The following is a 21,381-nucleotide window of genomic DNA, read 5'->3' on the forward strand; positions in this document are numbered from 1 at the left end:
CACACCATTTGGCAACTCCTATAGGTAGAGATGACCTGCTAATGCTTCTGCCTGGTATCTCCACTGGGCCTGGCTCTCACTGAAGAGACCTCAATAAAGGTCGAAAGTAGTCTGGGTAGTGGCCCTTCCTTTAATGCATAACATTAGATATATCCGCAAGGAGATGTGTTTTGCATTATGGGAGATATTGAGATAGGAGTGTTGGTAGCTTGCTCCACCTTTGCAAGAGTTGCCCTGGTGTTGTACAACCTTACCCCAGTCCTGAAGATACTTTCAGGCGCAAACTTTGTTTGCTCACACTTGGAAAAAGGATTAAACCAATTTTATTAAGTAACGAAGCTCATAACAAGAACCTTTTTATTTTTTATAATATTTCTGAAGTTATCATTGTAGAATTATTTTAAATGTTGTGAACATCTTTTAATAACTTTATTATTTAAATATCTGAAATTTAAAAAAAAAAAAATTACACATGACAGATACTTTGAGTGTTTTATAGCGGAAAGTTTTTGATGTGGGAGCATGTTGGTTACTCTGCAAACGTACTGTTATTAAAGTTCATGTTGCACTTTTCATTTTGGCCTAGATTTACTTTGTATCTGTTTTGTTTTATGGTCAAGGAGAGACATAGCCTACACCTTTCAAAGTACACATACAAAGTTGTGTTATAGTAGTCATACCAGGGTATCTGCTGGAATATCTGGGGTCAGTTTGCCTAATCTCATATACTTTTTTTTCCCCTTACTGCACAGATATCCAATCTATCCCAAAAAAAATTATTGCTTTAATAATTTACAATATGCTGTTTTAACATTACTCTTTTATAATCAAATTTTCTGCGTTATTTAAAATATTTCACCATTCTGTGCTATTTTTATTTTTTGTATGTAATCACTTGATGTTCAGTTTTCATTTTGCAAAGTAACAGTAAACCCTAATGCATACATTTCTGATGGAAAAAATACAGAAATTGTAATTCAGTTTATTTAGCAGTTATATGCAAACTTACATAGAGTTTTGATTTTTCTAGGGGAGATGATTGAGCCCATTTTAGATAATGATGAGAAAACTGTGATGAAATTAAAAATGGACCTTCTGCCATCCTCAAAAAACTGCCAGTTGGACATAACTTTTGGTTTGGGATCAGAAAATTCTGCTCTCCATTCCATTTCCAGATCTGTGATAACTAGCTCAAGCTTCTTTGTACAGGGTACAACCAACACTATCACTACTACTGTTTTAGGTGAACAATTTGCTAACAAATGTGCTCATTTGGAAATTACCAAAACCAATGCAACTACAATTTCTCCATCAGGTTCTTCCAATGCAGTTGAATATTCCCTGTGCAAAGATGACTCAAACAGTAGCTGCAATAGTTACAGTGCACAATTGTTTTTAAAGAATACATTACCACTTGTAGATATGTCCCAGAAATTACCAGATGCTTCATATCTGAGGCCAAAAGATTCTTCTACTTCAAGGACCCATAGCCAAAGATCTCTTAACAGTACCACTCTTTCAAACGAGTTCCCTTTGGGGACCAAATATTTAAGTGCTGCTTCTGATTCATTGAACAGTCATCAGAACACAAATTCTTCCTATACTATTTGTACTTCTATTGTAGAAACAGAGTTAAATAACCAAGTGCCACATCAAAATATGCAACAGAAAATTGTACATGATGAAATTGATAAATGTAGTGAGATTAATTATGATAATTATAAAGATTCTTGTGGTTTTATGCCAGCAGGATATCTGAGTGATTCCAAAAACCTAAAAGATATCAGTGACTTCTCACTCCCTGAACAAAGTAATGCCCCGATCGATTCTCATAACAGTTCCTACAAAAGTTTTTATGATAAAGGTTTGAGTGATTATGATCAAAATATGGATTTACAAAAAGAAAGTATTAATCATAATTTAGAAGCAACTCATCAGGTAAAGCTGTCAAATTTGAAATGTGAACCAAATGCAAATATTAGTCATATAGTTAATGATGTTACAGATGTATATGCAGGGTTACTTGGTGCAATCGGAGGTTGTGAAGCATCTTGTGAAATACAGCCTCAAAAAGCTTCACGTAAACCTCGTCTTGGCTTGCTTGGTGGTGGTGGTGAGAATTCTAGTAGTGGTCCATCAGGATGGGGTGCACCTCCACCAACATCTGGAGCTTCAGGTTGGAACACTGCAAATAATAATGGACAGTGGTCAGGTGTCGTTAGACATAATGGTAGTGGAACATCTGATATTAACAGTAATACCCCCAGTCAAGGTAAGTCTTATTTTCTTTTTCTCTCTCTCTTCCTCTCATCATTTTATATACTATAATGACCTCAAAAGATTTGGAATTTCGATATTTTTATTTTAATACTTTATTAAATTGCAAAGGAACAACATTCAACACAATATAAGTGCAATCTTATGTTCTGTCATCTTGGTCCATATCCACAAGCAGCTTGATTCCTTAGATATTGGGACCCAGTCCTTAAAGGCAAAAAAACCTATTCACATCTTTTTCGACACTGACAGTTGTGAGCATTGAACAGAACAAGTGAGAATCAGATGGTGTCAGGTCTTGAGAACATGCTGAGGCAGAAACAGTTACTCCAGTTTTTTTGTATGTTGACTACTATATACTGGGCTATGTATAGACCAGTGCTTGTGGAGAATGTACCTGCATTCTTTCTAATTGAGAATAGTTCTGGTGTTGATGATGTTTCCAATACCTGCTCACAGAATCTTACTAAAATGCATGCGAACATAGCTTGTTCTCCAACCTGCCTGTTATAACAAAGTACTGATTCATGTACATTAATTCATTTGCAGAGTTTATCAAGGATTTGTGAACAATTCCCCCACAGAGATTTGCATAATGCTGAGTTTGATGTATTATTCCAGATAGAATACAGGAAAACCCTCGCTTAGCATGCATTAATTAATCACATTAAGCAAATACAATAAACAATATGAATAATTATCATTCATCCATCAGTTAGTGTAAGTTTGGAAAAAAATTACAGTATAAACTATATTAGAGAATAAAATCATCAAAGTTAATAAAAATCAATTGCTTAAATTTCGGCCGACTTCGAAGCTTCATTCCATATCAGGATCAGCATAAAACAAAAATTTTCTTAGGATTCTCAATGTGACTGAAAACTAGTTCAGGTTCTTTTGCAGTTAGCTTCTTAGTCGTAACATTCTATTCTTATATGCATGCTGTTCTTCTAGTTGAAGGAGATCATTCTTGCTTAAATGTTCTGAATGGGAATGGAACAAGTTTCTCGCATCGTCATTATCCAGTTCATTAAATCCAAGTATTTTTTCCAGTTGTGCTGATTTCTTCAATAATGTTAGTTCTTGGATTTTGTGCACGATAAACTAACATAGGCTTGAGTTTAAAGTTGCTTTCTGCATTGCCTCCTAATAAAAGTGTAAGACGAGCTGTAGATACTTTGTATCCTGGTTGAGATGCTTCAGTTTTAGCTAGGAAAGTTTTTGTCAACATACGCTTCCAAAAGAGACCAATTTCATCAACATTGAATATTTGCTGATCTTCATAATCACCCTCCTGAATTATCCTTTGCAATTCTTCGAGAAACTTGGCCGCAGAATCTTTATCAGCACTAGCAGATTTCTCCGGTTATTCTTATGTTATGCAGTCCAACTCTATTTTTAAAATGGTCAAACCATCCTAAACTCGCAGTAAAGCTTTTGAATTCCTCTTGAAATTTGGCACCTTTCAGTGAGGTAAAAATATTGAGACCTTTTTGTCTGAATATTCTCTGTACTAAGAGGTATTCTTTTTGGTTATAATCACTCAATCCAGAGTTCTAGAACACATTCCATCTCGATCATTAAATGGCTTCTATTTTGGGTGATGTGCATGCTTAAAGAAGCAGTAGCAATTTGTTCTTTGCTTTTATTTAATATATTCCAAATTGTAGACTCACTGTATCTTAGGTCTCACACAATCATTGTATTACTAGCACTATTTGCATGTCTCTTAGTGACTTCCAGCTTTTCCTCTTGCTGCAGATTGGTGACAAAAAAATTTCGTATAACGTAAAAAAATTGCATTGATTAATCAATCGCTTAAAGCAAGAAATAGTATCGTTTCATTCAGTCGCACTAACTGCTTAACGTGCATATTGAATTCGCTTTAAACGAGCTTTTCCTGTATTTTGATTGTCTGATTTTGCTGCCAGTTAGAGATGTCGCACAGCTTCCCTTGGCAATCTTGATTGTGTCCAGATCATTTAAGAGTGACCACTTGAAAATATTGTTTATAGATGCAGCTAGCCTTAAACAATTTGAACCTGTTGTGTGCTGAAGTTATTTACCATGAAATAAACATGAAATTTGATTCTGAAATTCCACAGGGATTGGATACTTGACTATTAAATTATTTCAGGAAATTACAGCATATACTAAATATTAATTAAAAGAATATAGGAAATATTGATAGTTTTCTTTTAATTAGTATGTGCTGTACTTTCCTGAAATAATTTAATAGTCATATGTTACCAACGCATAAGCTTTGTTGAAAGTTTATTTTTCACTTGGTTAGAGTATAATAAATTTAGTTTAATCCTTTATCCAAGTGTGAGCAAACAAAGTTTGCGCCTGAAAGTATCTTCAGGACAAGGGTAAGGTGGTACAACGCCAGGGCACTCCTTGCAAAGGTAGAGCAAGCTACCTACACTCCTATCTCAGTATCTCCCATAATGCAAAACACATATCCGCAAGGAGATGGTACAACACCAGGGCACTGGTGTTGTACCACCTTACCTTTGTCCTGAAGATACTTTCAGGTGCAAACTTTGTTTGCTCACACTTGGATAAAGGATTAAACTAAATTTATTATACTCTAACCAAGCGAAAAATAAACTTTCCACATCTTTCTCTAAATCCAGAGTAATTTATTAAAAAAGGGTGGCACACCATTTGACAACTCCTATAGGTAGAGATGACCTGCTAATGCTTCTGCCTGGTATCTCCACTTGGGCCTGGCTCCCACTGAAGAGACCTCAATAATGGTCGAAACTAGTCTGGGTTGTGGCCCTTCCTTTAATGCATAACATTAGACATATCTGCAAGGAGATGTGTTTTGCATTATGGGAGATATTGAGATAGGAGTGTAGGTAGCTTGCTCTACCTTTGCAAGTAGTGCCCTGGTGTTGTACCACCTTACCCTTGTCCTGAAGTTACTTTCAGGCACAAACTTTTTTTGCTCACACTTGGATAAAGGATTAAACTAAATTTATTAAACGCATAAGCTTATCAACAAGGATAGGATATTTACAAATTAAACAAGTGATTCACATATTTTACTTGCAAGAATACCATTGTTATAATTATATTCTGTATTTAAAGATATGGTCTCATTTAAGGGTGTGCTAATGGATCAAAAACTGAGAACTTCCACATAGCTTTGTAAGGAATGTAGAGAGCCAACCAGGGCCTGACCTAATTTCTAATCTTCACTTTCTCGTGGTGTACCATGTTAAGTATCTACTTGTATATTGATTGGAAAGGGATCAGCTGGAAATTTGGGATTTAGCTGACCAGTTGGCTTTAGCTTAAACTATAATAAAAAAAAAGGTTGCAACATGACAGAATTTCATGCTGACTGAGGTGTCACCCAGTTAAACAAGTCTCCCATTGTGTTCTTCAGGGAACCATTGCGAACAATGAAAGGTGAGCTTCTGGAACATATCCCAAGATTGGCACCATAAACACAAGAAGCATCAGTGGAAAAGAAATGGAACTGATAGAAGAATAATTATCGGATCGACATCATAGGCTATTACTGAAGCACAGATGACAGAAAGAAGGGAAATCTTTCTAAACACCAATTATAACATGTATTCAGGCAATGATATTCAGGAAAAAGGAGTAGCATTAGTATTCAACACTAATTACAAAGATAATCTTGAATGACAGGCAATATTAAATAGTGACTTGGACAAATATCAGAATGGGACAATGAGAGTTATTTGCACCTGTGGTCCTACAGAAAGTTCTACTAAAGAAGAAGTGGAGGAATTTTTCAAGGCACTGGAGAAGGCATACAAAAGGAAATAGTCCTTTTTTTTTTTTTAGAAATCTAAATAGCAAAGTAGGGGACATATTTTACTTCAAGAATATCATTTGTTATAATTATATTCTGTGTTTATAGTTATGGTTTCATTTAAGGGTGCTAATGGATCAAAGTTGATCTGGACAATTACCAGACATATAGAAATGCTTTTGGAAAAACGAGAAAAAAGCAAAGTAAATAATAATGGTAACTGCCGAATTTCTGTTCAGGACAGAATAGTTATTACTAACACTATGGTCCGACATAAAAATGTGCACAAATTCACATGGGGAGAAGATGCAAGAAATAAGTCTCATTGACTATGTTGTAGTTGATAGCGATGTTTTCCCATTCGTACAGGACCCAAGTATACAGAGGATTTTTAAAATTGGAAATGATTTAATTGTAAGCAGGATACAACTGAATTTCATATTGAAAAGAAAGGTGTGTAAAAAAGTTTTAACATTGAAAATTTATTAACACTGAAGAAGTAATACAGTAGTGATCCAAGTGTCGTGTAGGCTTCTGTGGAGAAGGACATATTAGAAATATTAGAACTAATATGTCCTTTCTGGTATTTTAATTTGACTAGGTTCATGAAAACGTTTGTTTCACTTCATCAGGAAATAGCACAAATAAATTATAAAATTAGAAGAAAGTAATAACAGTTAACATTTCTAGTGAAAAATATTTGAAAATGTTTAAACAATGGAAAACATGCATTTACTGTTACACTGGCAACCAACTGAAATGTTCTACATTGAATGCTTCTTTACTCAAGAGCTTTCAAAGAATCAGCTAAAATGGATTCCTTACTGTAACAAAAAAACAAGGGTTGATTTTATATCAAGTCTGTTCTTCCTTAATCCATCACGATTCAGCAACCCATGGACTAGCTTAACAGCCAATGCACACTTTCCATTGTTTAAACACTTTCAAATATTTTTCACTAGAAATATTAACTTTTATTATTTTCTTTTGGTTTTTTTTTTTTGTTTTGTTTAATTGTACTATTTCCTGATGAAATGAAACTAGTCAAATTAAAATATAGTTTCTATTTGACATTGTGTGGTTTGAGAAGGATTGTGGAACAGAACCTTGGTGAAGAACAAGCTTAATTCAGGTCAAATAGAGGCTGTCCGGATCAGATTTTCACTTTACGACAAATTGTTGAGAAATCATGAGAATATAACAAAGATCTGTATTTAAGTTTTGTAGATCTGGAAAAGGCATATGTCAAGGTGCCAAGAGAAAAACTATTCAAAATGCTACAGTCATATGGTATCAATGGGACATTATATCAAGCTTAGTCTTTATTTGACTGTAAGCCAGCATTTAGAATTGAAAGAAGCAGGAAGATGGTTTAATGTTAAAACTGTTGTAAATCTTAAATCAGACAAGGATGTACATTATCCCCTCTGTTATTCATTATCTATAATAGATAATGATCTATATTCATTTTCTATATAGATCACATTATGAAGGAAAGTGGTATTAAACCTGATATTCAAATTGGAGATGTTAATGTCAGCTCTTTGCTTTATGTGGATGATGTTATACTTCTAAATAAATCTTCTACAAGCCTGCAAAATTCCCTGACTAAATTGAATAACTGTTGTAATAGATATGGTATGAAGGTCAGCAATAACAAGACAGTGAAAATAGGCAGAAGCATTGAAAATGTCAACTGCACTGTGAATGTAGAACCTATAGAACAGGAGTTCCCAACCTTTTTGTTTCCTAGAGCACATTCTAAAATACCGGTAGGGTGACGGACACCATCTATTTTTTCGAGCAGTTTTTTGAATTCTCTTGTTAAATGAATGCAACTTCGAATGCCGGTCTATTTTACATTGTATGCGTTTAATAATCGTCATCTGTCATTAACGCATGCGTCATATAGCATGCCATGAATTGTTGCGTGATGTGCACGTGATTATTTCAAACTATACGGCACATGGTTGAACAGCGGCGGGCGCCATGGTGCCCGCATTGATAGTGTTAGGAACGCCTGCTATAGAACAAGTAAAACACTTCAGCTACTTAGGCACAATTTTCAGTGAAGATGGTAAATTAAATATGGAAATAGACAACAGAATCAACAAAGCTGTTATGGTAGGAAGTCAACTGAATAAATTTATATGGAATAAGAGAGAAATTAACCAAAACACTAAATTAGCTGTATACAAATCAGTATTCAAGCTGATCTTAACTTATGGATCTAAGAGCTGGATCAGAAGTAAAACACTTGACCGAAGACTAGAGACCGCAGATATGAGAGTCCTGAGAAAGATTAGGGGCATGAACAAATGGCATCAATGTCATGTTAAAAATGAGGATATTAGGAAAGAACGTGACATTATTAGCACCCAGGAATGTGTTAGCAGAGCTAATCTTATGTGGTGTGGTCAGTTAAACAGAATGGAAGAGGAAAGATTAGCAAAACAGGTGTTCTCTGCCACGTTGGCAAGGGGGAGAAAAAAGATCCAGAAGACCATGGTATGGTAAAAATTTCCTTAGAAGATAGAAATATAAGATCTGATAATGTTGGAGTCTTGACAGATAACAGATTGATTTGGAGGAAAATTGTAGATAGGAAGTTAGTAGTGATGTAAATTTTTCATGTAGTCCCATCATACCCCTTGAGGGTATGTCAGGAATTTGATGATAATGATGTGATTTAATAACAGAAATAATTACTTAAATATAAAGAGCTAATAAGCTTCATTTCGGCGATATAAACATTATTTAAATTAAGAGGATATTAAATCCCACATTGTTTTAAAACCGAATAAGAAACTCAAAGGTTGGAATCAGAGTTTCATGCTGAATATAGTAAAACTATAAAGTATCGGCGACCACTAGCATGAGCTAATGCAAACTCTAGTACGTAGTACAATACCGGACAACTCGCAGCAAAGGCGGTAAAGTTCTGATCGCTATTCTTAGGTATTTTCCATAATGTAAAAACACATTTCCTAGGAAATGTATGCTGTTATTACATTATGGTGGGAGGTCATTACCCAGACCAGTTTCAGCCTTTTTGAGGCTTCATCAGTGAGTAGCTGATTCCAATCTTTGAATTTCTTATTTGGTTTTAAAACAATGTGGGATTTAATATCCCCTTAATTTAAATAATGTTTATATCGCCGAAATGAAGCTTATTAGCTCTTTATATTTAAGTAACTTAATGGTTGCACCTGTTTGGAAAGCGGAGTATATAAATTCTTTTCGCTATACACTTTGGTATTAATTTGGTCTAGCTACTCACTGATGAAGCCTCAAAAAAGGCTGAAACCGGTCTGGGTAGTGACCTCCCACCATAATGTAATAACAGCATACATTTCCTAGGAAATGTCTTTATATTATGGAAAATACCTAAGAATAGCGATCAGAACTTTACCGCCTTTGCTGCGAGTTGTCCAGTATTGTACTACGTACTAGGATCACTTGCATTAGCTCACGCTAGTGGTCGCCGATACTTTATAGTTTTACTATATTCGGCATGAAACTCTGATTCCAATCTTTGAGAAATAATTAGTTCTGATATGATCCAACAATTATTTAGAACAATACAAGTGATAATAGTTAATTATAAAAAATATATTGCAATTACTATTCAAGTGGTAATATAAAGATTGATGAATTTAAAAAAAAAAAGAGTTATGAATAAAGAACAGAAAATGGAAATAAATATAACCATACAACGTGTTGTAACCAAGCCATACTGGTTGCTATAAAAATACAAATATAGGTGATATTCACTACAGAATTAAATGACTGTATCCAATAGGGTACACGTAACATAGAATATGATCGAGGCATAAATATTGTAGTAATTTCGTATAATTTTAAAATGTCAACATTATTTTTTTCCATGAGGTAGTTTCAATCTTTTTCTAAAAGCCTATTCTGATGTTATAGACTATTTCATTAGGCAGTGTATTGTAGCTGCTTGTTGCTAAGTGCTCAGAAAAGTTGTGAAAAATTTCTGTCATAGAACTACCAGAAAGTTTCAGCCATAGTGCAAACCAGGATCAATATTATATACAAAAGTTTTTTACATATAGTATACAATTGTAAAGATAGTTTCTGTAATGGTAAACAGGTTACTAGTTGAATATGCAAAGAAATTAGTAAAAGCTATACCTCTGGTTATTCTGTTTCATATTCATATCAAAGGAAGTAGATTATTATAGTAATCTCTACCCCAACAAAGATACCACGTGGCAGTGAAGAATTTACCCATGAATAGTATCAAATTTGAAAAATATTGCATTGACAAATTGTTTCACATAAATTCTATTAATTATAAACCTTAATTTGTTTTTTAAAAATGAGATATGGGAGTTGTTCCATTTCAGTTTGCCATCAATATGGGGAAGGCCCATTGATTTTTTTTTTTTACTAATATATAGTTACAATTTTGAATACCAGTACAATTCATTTCATGTTGTTTTAAGTTATATTTTGATCTATCTTATCTGTTATGGTGAAATATATTTAGTTTTATCAGTATTGAATTTAAAGCCATTGCAAAACCACTTATTTGGTTTCAACATATCATGATTAATACGATTTTCTCTAAGTCCTCATGGGAGTTTAAGTATATGTTAATATCATCAGCTAATGATATCATTTTGCCAAAAAGTTTGTATGCAGATCATGTACATATATTAAAGATAGGATAGATCCTAGCACTGAATCCTGTGCAACTCCATATTATTGTTGTTGTGCTATTGAAGGTTCCATAGTTGACAAATTGCTTTCTGTTATTTAAATGAGATAAATTTAAATGAGATAAACCATAAATTTGTAATGCCTCTAATGCCATGTTTAGACAATTTCAGAAGGAATGAGTCATAAATCACACAGTTGAATGCTTGATACATATCAAGAGAAATGTCTACTGTATATTTTCTTGTGTTTATCCCACTATAAATTGTTTTATGAAACTTCAATAGTGCTTTTTCTGCACTATTGAAGTTTCATGCGTCATCTAAATTTGCCTTTTATGCACCTAAAAGGCAAATTTAGATTTTCCTTGATTTCAATAACCATTGAAACTGTAGGTAATGTTGATCAAATCGGAGATCTAACTTTACATGTCAGTTTTGAAAAAAGTTGATCAGAAACTAATCATGAAATGTTATCCATTAACAGTATACATGAAATTAATTATATAATTATTTATTCTGAAAAAAAAAATCCAAAATTTACAAGCAAAAATCCTCATGCTTTTAAAATTACAGCTGATCTTATTGTAACAAACACTATTATTACTTTGCACTGTAAGTATCATATCTCCTGTTGGTAAATCAAATCATAACTTTGCTTACATTTCCTTTTCTGCAGATTGACTGTCACCACGATCTTTTTGAACCTGATATCAAATGGGATGAGTGCTGTGATTTTTTTTTCTACTTTCCTGATTCAAACACCTGTTCTAACTGAAATCTTTGTTAGAATGATGATACTTTATCTCCCATTTCTTGCAGATTCCCAATCACTATCCAATCTCTGGTTGAATAGGTGTCCAAGCACTATGATAGAAATTCATCATATTTCAAATGGCTCAAGTCAAACTCTCAGCCTGCACTACAGCCAACAGTTTTTTAATCAATAAATCTGAATTCAACATTTAAAACTGCCATATGCAAAAAAAACACTTCTCCAGCCTTCTGGTATCTCACAGTGAGTACTGTGTGCAATTTCTGCCACATTTGTTACATCCAGATAGCACCATGACAACATTACAGATAATGCTTGGCATTAATCTTCTCTCCAACTCTTGTAGACAACTAAGGAAAATGATCCCATGAACAGGCCACTCTATCCTGCCTCTGATCTTTCACCAGAAAGTTAGAGGAAAAAGTCATTAGTCTGGATTCCAGTAATACTCTTAGTCCAGGTAATATTCCCCAGTTATGCTCAAATTTTGAAACCATACTATATTGTCTATTCACATTGTCAGACACTTCTTGTTTTACCTAAAAATATGAGATCAAATCTATCTATATAGTCCCATCCCTGCAAAGTGAGAAAGTTGGCCATCAAGTCATTGACTCATTTATAACTTCCATTTTCCATTCCACTCCTCCTACCCAACCTTTACCACCTTTAAACAAGCCATGCAGACATTTGATGAAATTCATGTGGTTGCTATTGACATTTCCACATCATTCTGCTGTGGCTGTGTGTGTATATTTGACCTTCTCCCTCACACACTCTGAGTAGTTAAAACTCTTATTTTCAAAATAAAAAGAAAACACCAAAATTAGTTTAATCTAAAAACATACAACATTAATTCAACTACTTATTTATTATGCAAGTGGCATTGTACTCTGCAATTCACAACAAGAAAAACTTAAATGTGCACAACTTCCTTTCAATCACATAAACCAACAGTTATCTTATATAGACAAAACTCCTGGAGCCCTAGTCTCTTGCCTCCTGTAGAATTTTTACACAGAAAAAAACATGTCTTCATCCAGTGCACTTTTGTAATTTCACTTTCTATATGAAAGTAGCAGCAAGCTCCATTGAATAAATTACTAAAAACTCATCACTTTAGAATATCATATCAACAGTTTTGACATTTCAGAACAGCTCTGCTGAAGAAATAACTGAAAAATATGACAATCATTTATCTGACTAAGAATTCTAAATAAAACAAACTTTACTGGACCCAGTTCTATATGAACTGAAAATCAGTAAAGTTCCTTTCAGCTTCAACGAAAATAAATTCTATATGGATTAATAACTACAAAAACTTCTCTTCTGTAACAAGGATATCCTCTGAATTGGTTTGACTGAATTCAACTATAGCACCATGTAACTATGCCTTCAGATAACCTGATAAGTTAACTGATTTCTCCCAGATAATTTCTTCTAATTTCTGTCCAGTCTTCATATATTAAAGATACAGAAATTCCACAGTTTTCTCCTGCTATATTCCTTTCCTACACCTTGGACAGCTGAATGTTTAGCAACATTTGATGACTTTCTTTTTACTTCCATGCATGCTCAGGAATACGAATGAAAAACTTCTGCTCAAGTCCACTTTGCGCACAGCTATTACTGCTTTCCAGCATCGAGCTTGAACTGATGAAGTTCTTTCTTCGCTGTGCAGAAAAGGTTTAATTATAATCTCAAAATGAAACATCCAAAATTTATAATACAGTCATACCCCGACTTATGCGAATCTGGAGTTGCGCAGCTTCTTATATGTACGTATTCGCTTCACGCCTCACCACTAGTCGTATCTTTTAGGCGCAGGCCGCATTCGGCAGTGTCGCACATGCTGTGAACAAGCACTGACATGTTTCGTGTGGTCTCCATTCATACACGATTTTTATAGTCTACAAACCTTGCGATTGTTTAATGTTATGTTCTTGATAAAAATTTTATCACATAAAAAATAATAATGTCATCCAAAAGAAGCAAGTCCAATTCTTCTACAGCTAGCAAGAAAAGAAAAACATTGACTTTGGAAACAAAACTCAACATTACTAAGGATTTTGAAGGTGGAAAATTTGTGAGCTAGCAAAGAAGTTCGATCTACAGGAATCCACAGTAAGAACAGTCATAAAAGAAAGGTTTACAGATTTTAGAGGACATAGACTCTAACGAGAAACGAATTGTATCCACAAGGCAAGGAATAAAAAAATCATTAGCTTGCTATGAAGAAATTTTGCGTGACAAGAAAAAGACATTATGCCGTCAGACGAATCTACTAGATTTTATGAAACCATCGACATAGAAATAACTTTCTTTTTTTATGTACGAAAAACTACAATTATGATTATATTTCTTAAAAAATATAAGTGTTTTTGTAAACCTTTGGTCCCAATTGTATGTTTGCAAAATTATACCCCGAGTGACGCGAATTCAACTTGCGTGTTTTTTGTTGGTCCCACCTACCGCGTAACTTCAGGGTTTTACTGTAATTCTTTGTTTCTTAATCCTTAATGCACTGAATTACAGCAGTAATTTTCTCTTCCCTTATCATTAATAATATTTTGTAAACAATTATTGTTTACATACAACACAAACATTATAATGCTAGAAAGTTTATACAGAATTATAATTTGTCTCTAATATTTAATCCAAATACATTTATTTTATAACTAAGCAAGACTTCAGTAGCCAAAGATAAGAATAACATCTCAAAGCCTCTTGCTCGCAACATATAAAATTAAACAAAATTATACCTTATTATTAACCCCTGTAATTAATTTACATATTTTTAATTTGTGGGTAATCTGAATTTTAATAGATATCCTACAACTGGCATAGAGGCCTGTTTACCAAGGTACAATTTTTCTTCAATACTGTGTAGTAGGGCCATCATTTTCCTTTCTAGTTTGCTGTACTCTGTAGATTATTTTGAGACTTACAATTTTTGTTTTGTGCTGGAATATTGAGGACTCCCTACACTGCCACACCCTTCTTACCATGTTAATAGCCTCTCCCTGATCACAAATCCTATCTGTAGTTTTTTGTTGATGGCACACCTCATTTCTTTTCTTCATTTGACAAATGAATCAATCTTCAAAATCTTTCATAACTATTGAATGAACAGTGATCTCTTTACCATTTTCTTGGGGTTGAATGATAATCTCATGAACTGCAAAACTACCAAAACATAGTCATGGCTCATTTCTCATAAGAGCAATCTCTCATCCCCCTTTTATAATATTTTAATTATAATTATAATATCTGTCAGGATCAGATTTCTCTTAAGCTGTGAAGTATCGGTAGCCTTCTAAGTCTCTACTAAAGTTGATATCCTCTTCCTTTCAAGATACTTCTAGTAATAGTCTTTACAATCTTAATTAACACTATACATTGTAAATCCACTGAATGGATTTAAGATGTACTTCTACGTTTCTCACACATTTCCACCAGTCATTTTTTCTCATTGATCTTTTTCTGCATTGTTTTGGCTATGGGTTTATTCATATGCAATTTTACTGAACTGATTGCAACCATTCATCACTTCCTTTAAACAATGAAAAGCACAAGCTGTTGTGATCAGTAGCTATATACCATTAAACTTCATACGTTTTGAACCAACTTAGCATTCTCCTTTTTTGTTCCATTAATTAACCTCTCTTTTTTGGAATAGCAATCTTCCCTTTCATTTACCCTTTTCACCTTGGCAAGAAAGACAACCAGAGGAAGACCAAGGCCTAGGTGGAGTGATTCAGTCAGAAGTGGATTAGAAACATGAAATGTTAAATATGACAATATTGGAGTGCTCACAAGTAATAGACTGATTTGGAAGAAAATTGTTGATTGGAGATAATGTACTCATGTAGTGCTGACATGTGTACCCCTTGGAGGGTACATGTCAGGAAATTGATGATGGTACTTAGCACATACCTTAAAGTTGTCATGTGCCATTAAAATTCAATAACCTTGTATATCCTTCGTGTCTTGCAGCTTAAGTATAGGCTAGCTTTTAACCCCACAACTGGCAATGGCGTCTATAGGCATCCAGCTAAATTTGGACACGATTCTGTAACACCTATTGAATAACATTGATAAGAAGTGCAATTTGGTCTCACTATTTCATCCACCTCAGCCAGTAGGGAGGTTAATGATCCATTTATGTGAGATAATCGTCTTTTGTGACTATAACACATTCTTTCCAGATCTACAAACTTGCAACTTTTGTTATACTCCCATGAGTAAGAAATCTGATCCTAACAATCTATATTCATTTCAGACAAATTGTGGAGACTACGACCATGTTAGAAATAATTACTTTAATTTCCTGATGTTTTGAACTTTGTATTAAGATCATCTGAAGTATACACATATATACAGAGACAAGCTTTATTGCATTTTAAACAGTATGCCAAAGAAACAATGATTTCATCACCCTATATTTTACTGGCCTGACCTCTAGTGTGAAAAAAATACATCAAAGCTATATTCTATTGATAACATCAGAGAAAAAATCCAGTTTTATTACAGCAATAGTGGTGTCCTAATTTAACATGAGTTATATTAGAGTTAAAATCGTGGATTACTTAGTCCTATTTATAATTAGCTCTTACACGAAAAGGTGATATAAATAAAATGTGCCATCCATATTCCTGAGATTTTCATCATTAAATTCCTGCCATGTCCCCTCAAGGGGTGTACAGGATATGATAGTACTACATGAAAAAATTACATCATTACTAACTTCCTATCTACAATTTTCTCCAAATTAGTCTGTTACTTGTCAAGACTCCAACATTATCAGATCTTATATTTCTATTGTCTAAGGCACTTTGTACCGTATCAATCCACGTATATCTTGGTCTTCCTCTGGGTCGTTTTGCTGCCAACCTGGCAGAGAACACTTGTTTTGCTAATCTTTTCTCTCCCATTCTATTTAAGTGACCATACCACCTGAGATTAGCTCTGCTAACGCATTCCTGGATGCTGACAATGTCAAGTTCTTTCCTAATATCCTCGTTTTTAATATGATATTGCCATTGATGCCATCTGTTCACACCTCTAATCTATCTCAGGACTCTCATATCTACAGTCTCTAGTCTTTGGTCAAGTGTTTTACTTCTGACCCAGCTCTCAGATCCATAAATTGAAACTGGTTTGAACACTGTCTTGTATATAGCTAATTTAGTGCTTCGACTAATTTCTCTCTTATTCCATATGAATTTATTCAATTGACTTCCCACCATACCAGCGTTACTGATTCTGTTGTCTATTTCTATATTGAATTTACGATCTTCAGTAAAAATTGTGCCTAAGTAGCTGAAATGTTTTACTTGTTCCACAGGTTCTCCATTTACAACAACTGACATTTTCAATGATTCTGCCTATTTTCATTGTCTTTGTCTTTTTATTGCTGACCTTCATACCATATCTATTACAACAGTTATTCAATTTAGTCAGAGAATCTTGCAGACCTGTAGCAGATTTATTTAGAAGAATAACATCATCTGCATAAAGCAAAGAGCTGACATCAACATCTCCAATTTTGATATCATGTTTAATACCACTTTCCTTCATATTGTGATCCATATAGATAATGAATAACAGAGAGGATAATGTACATCCTTGTCTCACACCAGATTTAACATTAAACCATCTTCCTGTACCTCCTTCAATTCTAACTGCTGACTTGCAACTCAAATAAAGACTAAGTATTGCTTGATATAATGCCCCATTGACACCATATAACTGTAGCGTTTTGAATAGCTTCACTCTTGGCACCTTGTCATATGCCTTTTCCAAATCAACAAAACTTAAATAGAGATCTTTGTTATATTCCCATGCTTTCTCGACTATTGCTCGTAAAGTGAAGATCTGATCTGACAGCCTCTATTTGGCCTGAATCCAGCTTTTGTTCCACAATTCTTCTCAATTGTTTCTCAAGTATACTTGCATAGATCTTGCCAGGAACACTTAGTAGGGATGTAATTCTTACATTCAGTTTTATTTCCCTTTTTATATATGGGTACTATTAGAGTTCTACTCCAATCATCTGCAATTCGTCCCTCTGTCCAGGCTTTCTGAACTATGCAGTGCAGCCACTGTAAGACTTATACAACCATACTTGGCATTTCTGGTCAAATATCATCTACTCCTGCTGCCTTTCCTCATTTTAAGCCTTTGATGGCTTTTTCTACTTACTTCATGGATGGATATGTTCCTGACTGCATGCCTCTTGAGTGTTTTTTATCGCTGTGCTGTCATCACTGCGTGTTTCATTTAGCAGTTTTTCAAAGTAATTACTCCATACTTCAAGGATATCTTTTTCTTCCATTTTCATGTCACCTTTATCATCTCTAACTCCTTCTACAGCACTCTTTCCTCCATTCCTAAGCTTCAACAACCTCCAGAATATTTTGCCACCTTCTTGATATTTATTTTCTATATTCTTGCCATAGTCCTCCCATGACTTTTGTTGAGCTAGTTTTACACAGTGTTTAGCATTCTTGCATTTGTCTCTGTATTCTCTAAGAGCAAAAGCTGACTTATTTGCCAGGAACTTTTGATATGCTTTCTTCTTTTCCTTCACTGCCTCTTTAACTTCCTGTGTCCACCATGGTGTTCTAATTTTTCTGTCCTTGCGGACAACTTCACCACATTCCTCTCTAGCTGAGTCAATCACGACTTTCTTAAAGGCTTGCCACTGAATCTCCAAGTTTTGATTCCTGTTCTCAAACTCTTTCATTTTTTCTTCAATAATCTTTGTGTATTTTAGTCTACAGTTCACATCTGAGAGCTGTCCAACTTTTATTCGCTTCAAAACTTTCTTACATGTTATTCTTTTCAATATGAAATTCAATTTTATCCTGCTCAAGACTAAATAGTGATTGCTTCCAATTTCAAATCCTCTGTACATTCTGGTGTTCTGCACCAGGGAGAAAACATCATTATCAACAATAACATAGTCAATGAGACTTTTCTTATTCCTTGCCTCTTCTCTCCATGTGAATTTGTGCACATTTTTATGTTGGAACATGGTGTTAGTAATAACCAATCCATGTCCTGAGCAGAAATCCAACAGGTATTTGCCATTATTGTTAGCTTTGCTCTTTTCTCCAAATTTTCCCAAAACATTTTTGAATGTCTGACAATCACTTCCTACTCTGCTATTTAGATTCCCAACAAGGACCAACTTTTCCTTTTTCATTGTGTCAGTGGCTTTCTCTAGAGCCTCAAAAAATTCCTCCACTTCTACCTTAGTAGAACATTCTGTGGGACCATAGGCACAAATAAGTCTCATTGTCCAGTTCCTCATTCTGATATTTGTCTAAATCACTCTACTTGACACTGCCTGCCATTCAAGATGAGCCTCGTATTTTGTGTTGAATACTATGGCTACTCGTTTTCCTTGATTGTCATTGCCTGAATATAACATTTTGTATTTGTTGCTCAGAAAGATCTCGCCCGTTTTTGTCTTTTTTGTTTCAGTCACCCCTATTATGTCGATCTGGTACTTATCTAATTTCTCGGCTAGCTCCATTTCTTTGCCATTCAGGCTTCTTATGTTGATAGTACAGATCTTTAACTCTGGTGATGTTAAGTTGGGGGGGGGGGGGTTTCAGATTTTTTCCAGTAGCTGACTTTTCGCTGATCGCCCTGATTCCCTGGCAAAAACAACAGGTGCCTTGTTTAACCAGGCGATGTCCCAGACGGCATGAAATTTTGTCATGTTGTACCATCATTTTTTATTTTGGTTTAACCAATAAGAATACAATTTGGTCGGCTAAATCCCAAATTGCCAGCCCATCCTCTTTCGTTCAGTATCCAGGTAGATACCCAACAGGGTTCACCACTAGAAGGTGAGGATTGGACATTAGGTCAGAAGCCATGATCGGTTCTCTGCATTCCTTTAAAGGCTATGTGGAGGTCTGCTCTCAGTTATACTGCTTTGACCCTTAAGCACCCCTTCTTGGGATTTTTAGACCATCATATTATTAAGATTAGGGTGGTTGATAAGAATTTTACAGGCCTCCTTAAATTTATGTTCATGCCACGTAGTGTGATTTAAACAACAGGTGCCTTTCCAGTCAAATATTCAGGGCATGATCAGAAATGTCGGATTTACCATAGTTATTAAATTTAGCATGCCATTTATGTTCCTTTTTTCGGATATGAATTGTGCGTCCTGTTTCACCTATATACGACAAATTACAGGTGCAACGAATTCAGTATGCTCCAGGGTGGGCCAGTAGAGGAAGTGGATACTTGATGAGTTGAATAAGTTCTTTAAATTTTGCATTTAAAGGTGACATTAACGTTGTATTTCTGTAGTATTCTGTTTATTTTTCTGATATCCTTTAATCTATGGAATGGTTACAGTTTTATTGTAATCTAGTTTATTTTTGTTTTTGAGTGAGGTCTTGTGAAGAATTTTGTTGATAATATTTTGGCTGTAGCCATTTTTCAGGAAGGTATTGCTGCTAAACTTTTAATTCATCTTTAAGTGCTTGTTTACTGGTGCAAATCTTCAAAGCCCTGTTTTTTGTGTGTTGATGATACCTAATTTTTTTGTTGGGTGGTGGTAGGAGTTTGTATATATTGGCCAGGATGTGTAGGCTTCTAGTAAACAGTGAATGAAAGACTGCCAGAAGGAAGACGTGTGGCAAGTGCATCTAGAAAATGAAGTGTGTTCTGACTTTCAATCTCAATTATGAATTGTATTTGTTTTGTTTAGGTGACTGAGGAAATTGTCTAATGTCTGGCAACCATGGGGTCAGATAGTGAAAAAATCATTGCATCTAAACCAGACTTTGGGTTTTAAAGTAAAGGAATCTAGAGCATACTCAAAAGCTTCCACATAAAAGTTAGCAATTGGAGAGGATAATGGTGAGCCCATCACTGTGCCTTCTTTTTGTAGGTAGAAAGTGTTCTGCCACATAAAATAGCCGAAATCTAGTAGGTGCAAGAGTGCTGTGATAATGGGTGAGAATTTGTCCTTTAAAAGAAGTATTGAGATATCTATAAAGGGCAGAGATGTCAAAACTAATAAATCTTTTTTTTTTTTTTTTTTTCTGATATGTCTTAATTTTTGTTTACAAAAGTGTTGTGTTTTTAGTATAGAAGGGGGGGGGATGACCTACCAACTCCTTGAGTGTTGACACTAGTTTCTTGCCTAGATAATTGGAACTGTTCGTACCTTCAACTATCGGCCAGAGTAACACATTCTGCTTGTAAATTCTTGAGGAATGAGCATTAATGTGGAAATAGTTTTTTACTGTATCCTCTGGCCTGATTTGATTGTTTTTGTGACTGATTTGAGTATTTTTTCTGTTTTCTTTTTTATATCCGATTAGTTTGGTTAGTTAACAAGTTTATAGGTGCTGTTGTCTGACTAATTGGTTCATTTTTAAATAACAGTGTCGTGTCCTTTATCAGCTCTAGTGATTACGATGTCCTGATTGGAGTTTAATGATTTCATGGCTGCCAATTCAGATTGGCTAGGCTCATTCCCCAAGAATTTACAGTTTACCCAAGATTCACAAGCAGAATACCGCTTGTTACGGCTTGTAACAAGTGGTATGGTAGATGGCCTATAGTTGAAGGTATAGACACCCCAAATTATCATCTAGCCATGAAACTAGCATCAACACTCAATGAGTTGGTAGGTTATCCCCCTGCTATACTAAAAACGCACACTTTGTGCACAAAATTGAAGACATCACACTGGATGTCTGTTCTTTTCACAAATGTCCCAATTCTTCTTTTACAGGACAAATTCCTACCTGATATCACAGTGCTCTTTGCACCTGCACTGCATTCTGGCTATTTTATTAAAACACTTTCTA

The 21,381-nt window shown here is 34.6% G+C and overlaps 1 protein-coding gene across 3 annotated transcripts in view; it reads left to right on the forward strand.

Moving 5' to 3' along the window:
- Positions 1-21,381, forward strand: part of LOC150108083 (protein Gawky-like) — a 328,768-nt gene that overhangs the window by 95,629 nt on the left and 211,758 nt on the right. For all 3 annotated transcript variants that reach the window (XM_090390597.1, XM_090390595.1, XM_090390598.1), the window contains exon 3: positions 1,031-2,272. In XM_090390597.1, coding sequence (XP_090246723.1) covers positions 1,031-2,272 — 1,242 coding nt within the window. The remainder of the gene's footprint in view (positions 1-1,030; positions 2,273-21,381) is intronic.

Source organism: Typopeltis vanoorti, chromosome 3 (genome assembly GCF_054136105.1).
Source record: "Typopeltis vanoorti isolate ZY-2024b chromosome 3, IOZ_Tvanoo_1.0, whole genome shotgun sequence".
Taxonomy (NCBI): domain Eukaryota; kingdom Metazoa; phylum Arthropoda; class Arachnida; order Uropygi; family Thelyphonidae; genus Typopeltis; species Typopeltis vanoorti.